Source organism: Labrus bergylta, chromosome 7 (assembly GCF_963930695.1).
Source record: "Labrus bergylta chromosome 7, fLabBer1.1, whole genome shotgun sequence".
NCBI classification, from domain to species: Eukaryota; Metazoa; Chordata; class Actinopteri; order Labriformes; family Labridae; genus Labrus; species Labrus bergylta.
This window is the reverse complement of record NC_089201.1, coordinates 13,266,016-13,275,388: the sequence shown is the minus strand read 5'-3', so window position 1 is coordinate 13,275,388 and position 9,373 is coordinate 13,266,016. Positions and strand designations below refer to the sequence as shown.

The following is a 9,373-nucleotide window of genomic DNA, read 5'->3' as shown; positions in this document are numbered from 1 at the left end:
TAATTCTGGTCTTCTAGTTAACCCTCAACCAAAGATGAATTTTTCTTCTTTTGAAAGCCTTGTTCTTAGTCTTTCACATCCAGTCTCAAGAACCTTTCAGCCAGTTCTAGTTGTTGTAGTTTACCGCCCTCCTCCATATTCTGAGTTTCTATCTGAATTTGCAGAATTTTTATCAGATTTAGTCCTTAGCAGTGATAGAATAATTGTTGTAGGTGACTTCAATATCCATGTGGATGTTTATAATGATAGCCTTAGCACAGCTTTCATGTCACTATTAGACTCTATTGGTTTCACCCAGGTTGTAAATGAACCTACTCATCGTTTCAGTCACACCCTGGATCTTGTTTTAGCTAATGGCATTGAAATCCATAACCTTACAGTTTTCCTAGAAAATCCTCTTCTATCAGACCATTTCCTTATTACATTCAACTTTGTCCTGCCAGAATTATCTCTGCTTGGAAGAGGTGTGCTCTCTAGAAGTTTGTCTGATAGTGCTGTGGCTAGATTTAAGGAAGCTATTTCAGCTGCTTTTGATTCAGTACCATGTTTCAACCCAGTTGGAAACTCTTATGATAGCTTTAGTCCCTCTCAGTTAGATCAGTTTGTTGATAGTGCAGTGGATTCGCTGAGAGTTACTCTTGATTCGATTGCTCCCCTGGAACGGAGGGTTGTCAAGCGGCGGAGAGTGGCTCCATGGTTCAACTCAGAAACCCGTACTCTAAAACAATCATCGCGGAATTTTGAAAGAATATGGCGCTCGACCAAAACGGTAGAATCTCGTTTATTCTGGCAGGATAGTCACACTCGAGCTGCCTACTACTCCTCTCTTATCGAGGAAAACAAAGGCAATCCTAGATACCTTTTCAGCACTGTAGCCAGGCTGACAGAGAGTCATGGCTCCATTGAGCCTTGTATTCCTTTCGCCCTCAGCAGTAATGACTTCCTGAGTTTTTTCAACAACAAAATTCTAAACATCCGTGACAAAATTGGTAACCTCCTGCCCTTACCTGGTGCGGATACGTCTGATACAGCAGAGACAGCTCCAGGACCAGATATTAGTCTCGACTGTTTTTCTCCAATCGACCTTTCAGAGCTATATTCCATTTTTTCTGCGTCGAAACCGTCAACCTGTCTTTTGGACCCAATCCCAACCAAGCTGTTTAAGGAAGTTTTTCCCTTAGTTAGCAACTTTATATTAGATATGATCAATTCGTCTTTACTGGCAGGCTATGTACCACAGGCATTTAAAGTAGCGGTAATCAAACATCTACTTAAAAAGCTTACTCTAGATTCAGGAACTCTAGCTAACTATAGGCCTATATCCAACCTTCCTTTTATCTCGAAGATCCTGGAGAAGGTGGTAGCTAATCAGCTGTGTGACTTTCTCCATGACAACAGTTTATTTGAAGAGTTTCAGTCAGGATTTAGAGTCCACCATAGCACTGAGACTGCACTAGTTAAAGTTACAAACGATCTACTTCTAGCTTCAGACAGGGGACTTCTCTCTGTGCTTGTCTTGTTAGATCTTAGTGCTGCTTTTGACACCATTGACCATCGGATCCTGTTGTACAGACTGGAGCATTTGCTTGGAATTACAGGGACTGCTTTAAGTTGGTTTGAATCCTACTTATCAGACTGATCTCAGTTTGTACATGTTAATGATGAGTCCTCTATGCACACTAAAGTTTGCCATGGAGTCCCACAAGGTTCAGTGCTTGGACCAATTCTCTTTACATTATATATGCTTCCTCTGGGAAATATCATGAGGAAACACTCCATACAGTTTCATTGTTATGCAGATGATACTCAGCTTTATGTATCAATGAAGCCCGATGGCACCAGTCAGTTATGTCAGCTAGAAACGTGCCTTAAGGACGTTAGGACCTGGATGACCAGAAATTTTTTGCTACTTAACTCAGACAAGACTGAAGTTATTGTGCTAGGCCCTAAGAACCTCGGAGAGACTTTTCCTAGTGATTTGACTGTCCTTAGTGACATCAGCCTGGCATCTAGCACCACTGTTAGGAATCTAGGAGTTCTATTTGATCAAGATATGTCTTTTAGCTCTCACATCAGGCAGATCAAACAGATCAACAGATCAAAAACTGGGGCACTGACGTAACGCAGCGTGCTTGAACTATGTAGAAATAAGCAGTCACAGTTGAAATCATTAAAAAGTTTACTTTTAATGAGTTTGGAGATGTTTGTGGCGTAGTCAGCGTTTTGTCACCGCTTTAGCAAACCGCTCACAGTGAACCTGCCCGTCAGCTCCAACTCCCGCTTCCTTCAGCAGCTCGTCCACTGAAAACAGAGAATCACAGCTGTCAATCAAGGCGGGCTTAATGTTAATACGTTTGAGAGTCTTAGTAGGAAAGTACTTTATGGTATGAGGCTACATCGTATGGTAATATGTAATATGTGTTCAATCAGCGTTTTCTGACATCAACATTCGTTTGGCTCTTTTTGTTTGCTGCTAAAAGTTTTGACTGATTTTCAATAAACAGAAACTTTCCCACTGAGCAGAGATCTAATCAGCAGTCACAACAGGCTGTTTTTCTCAGTTTCCAGCTCAGATATGTGTCTGCATTAGTTTCCTCTAGAGACACTTTGTTCTGGAAATAATTAAAAACAAGATGATGTGAAGTGGAAACGGCTGAAATGTTTTCCTCCTCGCTGGCAGATTTCTCGTTTTTCTCAAAGACAAAATGACTTTGTTTTTCTAACTGTCTGCTTCTTCAGGGATTAAAAGTAAAAAATGTTACGCTTCCTATCTCGTCTTTCCTAACTGCACGGTTGAAAATCACTTTGAAGGCCTTTCAACACGTGTGTCTGTGCATGAAGGGATTAAAATTAAGGCAGAGAGGGAAATGCCCCAAAACAGAGAACAAATCAAATGTTTTTTAGTGGCAAAGTTAGCGGCAGGAGGACGTAAAATAACAGTTTTTCTAATGTGTGAGCCTCCACAGCTCCCACCCTCTCTGTCCGTCAGCTTCTCTCCCAGCCCGGTCAGTTTGGCTCTCAGCTCGGACGCCATGATGAATCCTTTCTGCTCCTTATCCGCCATCCTCAGCGCCTCCCGGATCTCCTCCTCCGGCGCCTCCTGCTGGAGCTGCCGGTGCATGACGCTCAGGAAGGTGGAGAAGTCGAGCTCGCTGCCCCCGTCTGCAGGAGAAGAAAAAAAGAATCCACTTTTACTGGACAGACTCGTCTTTGACATCACCAGATAAACCAGGGGTGGGCAACTGGCGGTCCCCATCAACCCTCAAAGTGGCCCTCAGGTCATTTTTTACATATCAATTAATTGGAAAACGTGACAAAATCTGCCATGAAATCATGAAAACCAGAAATATGTCCTTAATAATATTTGATCACTGGTATATTTTGAGACATAATCGACTTTAATCGTTTTTGTATCCTACAGTTTGGCCCTCTGGCAGTGAGAATTAAACGAATGTGGCCCTTACTGTGACCAAAGTTGCCCATCCCTGAGATAAACCGTTATCGATCTATCAGGAGAAATGAGGATGCAGAATCAGAACGGGGGACCAAAGTCATCTCGCTCTGTAAATATGAAATAAGTTTGATAAGATAAGTGAAGAGCAGAGCTGGATGATAATCTTCTGACAGTTCAAACATATAAAATAAACTATGAGTGGAAACTTTGAGCTGCTCAAATCTCCAGAGACTCTTAATTATGTGTTACTTAAGAGATCGACCAATCACAGCCGTCTTTGTGTTTACAGACTACAGTACTGATGAAATGAACATACTGCTTCTGAAAACATGTCAGAACATGAGGAGGCACCTCCTTTCAACAAGGGCTCTCATTGGCTGTTATGAGGTGTCATTTAAAGGTCAGCGACACAGCGGAGGTAAATTAGAATCAATCTGTGGATCGTTTTGGATGTAATGTGTCTGGATTAAATCTTTTACTGGATTTAAATCCTGAGGACTCATTTATGATCAGGAGAGTTCAGTAAATCTTCAAAAGGTTAACAGACGTTGTTTGTTTGTCGGCAGTCTGACAGATGTGTAGATTGTGGCTGCTGTGGTGGTCGGACCTCCACGGCCTGCTGGATTAGATGTAATATGGTTATGAGGTAACCTAATGCAGATTTAAGGCGTTTTCACATCAGGCACGATTGCTCCGGCCCCCTCCCCTCCCCCTCATACACTTGTGTATGTTCACAGTCCGATACAGCAGGAGGCAGTATGCACATAGCTGGTTTGCAAATTCTCCAAGACGCAGAAAGAAGAAGAAGTAACCATGGCAACCACTCGCTGGCTGAGTTCGTCCTGCTAACTGTGGATGTTTTTATTATTTCTGAGTCGCCAACAACGACCCTCTTCCTGCTTCATCATCTACCGAGCAGCTCAGAAGGGGAAACGGGCCGTGCTGGAGCCGTTTAGAATGACATCACATAACGGTCCACTTCCTTGTTTGAGCACGATTGGGTTCACATCTGCCGTGGACCGTCTCGTACCTGAGACAGCTTCTTCAAGCGGACTCAGATCCAGGCCCAGGTCCCAAGTGTGAAACCACCCTTAAAAATAGTTACAAATAGTCTAATGACGTCGTTAAACTCAAAGGAGAACACTGATCAATGAGCGCAGAAAAACAACAACAGAACAATCAGCTGATCAGTCGACGACGGGTAGGACTTATCAAACGAGTCCTGAGTCGGGGATAGGCCTAGTGTTATGAAGTGACAGAGCACACAGAGGGCTGGAAGCACAGAAATATGATGTAATGAGTGAAATGTGGAGGATTGTGTCATCGTTCTGGTTCTGTGTCTCTGGTCAGGTTTTTTCAGATTCTCTGATCCTGTAACAGATGACGACACACGCAGAGAAGAGATGATGGAAAACAGATCACAGCATGTCCTCACTCTCACGCTGTCGTTTTGTCTTTTGTCCGATTATAATCTGTTTAATCTGTCTCTGTGTCTTGCTTTGCAGCTCTGCATCATGTCATGCCGGGCAAGCTGATGACATGAGCTGTAACAACGAGACGGAGACGTTTTCATGCAGCACGGCCTCGCTGTGTGTTCTATCTGTTATTCAAATAATCAATAATACAGCCTTCATTCATCTTTTATTCAGGAAGTCATAGATGTGCTTTAGAAGCATGTTGTAGGAATAAATTAATACAAATTCTCTTTTCAGATTCTTGTCAATTAGAAATCTTTGCTTCTATACTTTGGGGCAAACACACATCTTGAAGAAATCGTATTTCAATTTATCTTTTCCATTTTCTTTTCACTTCTGATAGACTAAATTATTCCTTATGTAAAGACCCTGACACACCAAGGAGATCGCAGACCGTCGATGAGCGGTCGTTGCCTTTGTTTTTGCAGTGTGTTTGGCTCCCTGGCTACCAGTCGGCCTCCTATGCCTTTTTTCAGTCAGTGAGAGGGATCTCTCTGATTGGCTGTTCAGAGGTTTCATTTCTCTCCAGCTCTCGACACAGGTTCAGGAAAGCCCCTTGAGCATGCCGCTGTAGTATCCATGCTCTAACCCATTAGTGCAGTTTCTCCTTATTTGTCTCCTCCGCCTCGTCTTTTCTTTTTCCACTTAAAGACCAAGGGCTGACAATGCCAGCACCATCCTCAACTGTTTATCAGACATTATTCTCCATTAGTAGGATACGTATAATACGAGTGGTGACCGACAGCGGTGTGAAAATGGTAATGATGGCTGAGCTTAGTTGCGGAAATGTGACCTTAAGGGCCGCTGAATCCATCCTTCAAGAATAGAAGACATCATACTCATGTTCTCTTGTTGGGCTGTTTTCTGGATTGCTTCACAAACTTGTTTATAAAATTGAACGTCTTTAGTGCTGAGTCATGTTAAGGCCTGAGTGACATGTTCAATGACTTCAAAACAATGTGTTTGTGACATTTTCTGTGGACAAAATGTGTGTTTTTATGGATTTTCAGATGTATTTTATGGTGGTTATTTGTGCAAGTGTTGGGACTTTTTTTATTGTCTTGTGTGGGCGATCTTACCAGTTCATAATCTTTGATGGCTTTGTAATGACTCTGTGTACCGCCATGAGAAGGAAAAGAAGAAAAAGAGCTGAAACCAAGCAGCTGGAGAGAGGAGTAATATCCTCCCATGATTGACCATGTATGTTTACTGAGGGAATAAATCAACTGAGAAGAAAGAACATTTTATCATAGACTATTTACCACCAGTGGAGTCGCCCCCTGCTGGACATTAGTTAGAATGCAGATGAAAGGCAGATGTAAATAAGGCTCGGTTTTCAGACCTGGAGGATCTCTTACACATGCTGATGTGATACCTTTGGGGCAGTAAACACACACACACACACACAGACAGGTGAGACAGTGTCAGGTGTACCTATGCTGTGGCTCAGCAGGTGTCGTTGGACCTCGGACGGGGTGGGGCTTGACCCGAGACATCGCATCACTGCGATCAGCTCCTGAGCTTCAATTTTTCCTTTACGCTGACGGTCATAGAGAGAGAAACACTCCTTAAACTCTGAAACACACACACACACACACACACACACACACACACACACACACACACACAAAAACACACACACACACACACAGTGTTAATAAGGACAATTTAAGGAGTATCCAGAGGTTTGACCAAGCCTCACAGTAGATTGTCTTTCGTATCAGTGATTATTTCACCAGGTCTCAGTTTGATGACCTGTTAGCTAGGATCAGTACCAGGTCCCTTTAGTGTCCACCACTTGGTAACCTGCATGAGCATCGACTCTAGAGAGGAGGGGGCGGGGGGAGACAGCTCTCGACAATGTTGAGAATTTGGACTGCAGTACCCATTTTAAACACTAGGTGTCAGAGTTACATATTGCCATTGCTCCAGAAGTGGACCTCATCTCATCTCTTGCATTGTGTAGAAACTACGTCGTCTCATATCTCATTCAGCAGTAAGTAAACTCACAGTATAAACTCCGTCATCGGTGATGCGTTTTGAGTGTGGGCTAGTGCACACAAGAGGTAGAGAACGAGCAGGGAGACAGGGAGGCGTCTGATTGGTTCATCAGATTGGTACCTTGTGGCAGACATTGGTGGAAGTTTTTACAGACTTACAACTGCTACAGATGACAGATTTTCTTTGTTCCTTTTTCAGAGAACGTGAGTTATTAATTTCGGTCAGGACTTAAAGACAATTTCAGCCGAAATCTTAAAAAGTGAAACTGGAGAAAACTAACAACCCTGACTTTAATGAAACAGAAAACTAATCCCACCAATAATAACTCCTGTTTCATCTTCAAAAAGAACAATAGTCCAACTTTTCTAACTGGGCTAAAACCTTTTGTGTTTAATCACATTAGCAGGTTGAGGAATTGGGCCAGCAGGAACAAGAGCTGCTTTGTACCGAGGCAGGCACATAGAAAAACACATCCCTCCGTTATTGAATACCAACAGAAATAAGGCTGCAGCCGGGTCAAACTGTGACAGAGAAATGATCACAATGTGCTGCTAAAAGACGACTACAGCACTGACGGGCATGAAGGAGAAAGTGTCTGTTCTTATTCCACTAACAGGAAACTCTTTTTCTCTGAAGTGTGAGTCTTACCGTTAATCTGATCCTGAGTCAGAAACTTTGCCTGTGATGAAAAGAGCAGAAAACAGAGTTGAGTGAAAGAAGAAAGAATGAAGCTGATGAAATGAAGCGTCAGTTATTCTCTCACCATGGTGTCAGCGGGCAGCCGGTTCTGAACTCTGCTCAGGAATCTGATCCCCGCTGCTGTAAGATGAGGAACGTAATGGAGGCAGAGGATGGAGGCTAGAGGCTGGGAAACTGGGAGGGGGGAAACAGAGGGGCAGGGCAGGTGCAGGAAACCTCCCCCCTCCTGGTGTGAGAGAGCTGGTTTGTATTCATGAAACAAAAGTGAAATCTGCAGATCATTCACATCAAAGTGTCTCCAGGACTTTGAAAGCACAGTGACTGTTTGAAACAATAACGACTTCAGAGTCTCCAGAGGGAGCTGTGTGAAAATGAGTAATTCCAAAGGAGCACTGCATGAGTCAGAGCTCGATGCTCCTCCACAGGTGAGTCTGTGAGACCGTAGTTAACTCACCCGTTTCACAAATATTTATTCTAGAAGGATTTGTCTGCCCACTTCAAACCTCTCACACCTCAACTACAAAGCCCCGACCCACACTGAGGCCGGGACCCCTCTCACTTGCTCAATTCACTTTTTTCTGCACTCTTTTCTTCGGTAAACGGAATGAGCTGGTACAGCGCTGTTCTAGTCTTCTGACTGCTCAAAGACCTTTGGCATCTCAGGTCACACCTACACATTCACACACTGATGGCAGAGGCTGCTGAGTAAAGAGTCCATCAGTATTAACTCATCCATTCATACACATTCACACCCTGATGGTAGAGGCTGCTGAGTAAAGCGTCCATCAGTATTAACTCATCCATTCATACACATTCACACACCGATGGTAGAGGCTGCTGAGTAAAGAGTCCATCAGTATTAACTCATCCATTCATACACATTCACACACTGATGGTAGAGGCTGCTGAGTAAAGAGTCCATCAGTATTAACTCATCCATTCATACACATTCACACACTGATGGTAGAAGCTGCTGAGTAAAGAGACCATCAGTATTAACTCATCCATTCATACACATTCACCAAGGCCGATGATGAAGCACCCGGAGCAACTTGGGGTTAAGTGTCTTGCAGGGGACACATCAGACATGTGGCTGCAGGAGCTGTGGATCGAACCCCAGACCTTCTTGTTGAGAGACAACCGACTCTACCACTGAGTCACAGCCGTGCAAGATACAAGAATCTGAACTGGAAGAGGGCACGTTTTCGTCCCCTCAGCCATTGAAGATCTTAACGAGTGTCTGTGCTAACTGTTGCATTGATTACTGTTATTCTAAACCATGTACCAGCTGTCTAAACTTCAGAGTCATCTTGATAAGAGTCAAGATTTTTCATCCACTGAGCATCAGATTCACGTAAACCTTTATCAAACCACTGCAGATGATCAGAAACGCAGCAGCTCGACTGGTCTTCAAACTTCCCAAAAGAGCACACATCCTCCTGACCTAAACTCTCTCATCCAGGTCTACTCTCCCTCCTGTCCACTACGCTCTGCCAATGAAAGGCGCTGTCTGATCAAACCTTCACAACAGGGTCCTAAGTCTCTAACTAGACTCTTCTCCTCTGTCGCACCCTGGTGGTGGAATGAACTACCAAACTCCATTCAATCTGCAGAGTCCCTTTGCACCTTTAAGAAAAAGCTAAAGACCCAGCTCTTTATGAACACTTACAACCTTCATGATGATGATGATATTTAGGATGGTTTTGATGCTGATTAGATCTCTCAAGAACAGCTGTCGATGTTG

The 9,373-nt window shown here is 43.5% G+C and overlaps 1 protein-coding gene across 1 annotated transcript; it reads right to left on the bottom strand.

Annotated features, from left to right (window-relative positions):
• Nucleotides 1-2,161: 2,161 nt before the first annotated feature.
• Nucleotides 2,162-7,969, bottom strand: calml4b (calmodulin-like 4b). Its single transcript, XM_020648888.2, has 5 exons — nt 7,694-7,969; nt 7,579-7,609; nt 6,364-6,504; nt 2,974-3,162; nt 2,162-2,301 (listed from the first exon to the last, which is right to left on the bottom strand). The coding sequence occupies exons 1-5, from the start codon at nt 7,694-7,696 to the stop codon at nt 2,216-2,218; spliced, it is 450 nt and encodes a 149-aa protein (XP_020504544.1). The 5' UTR covers nt 7,697-7,969; the 3' UTR covers nt 2,162-2,215.
• Between the last annotated feature and the right edge of the window lie 1,404 nt (nt 7,970-9,373).

Excerpts from the sequence above, each read along its gene's own strand:
- calml4b (XM_020648888.2), bottom strand. Across the intron at positions 6,505-7,578 it reads GACTCAGGATCAGATTAACG|AGTTTAAGGAGTGTTTCTCT; the intron begins GTAAGACTCACA and ends TGTGTGTTTCAG. Across the intron at positions 3,163-6,363 it reads CCTGCTGAGCCACAGCATAG|ACGGGGGCAGCGAGCTCGAC; the intron begins GTACACCTGACA and ends CTTCTCCTGCAG.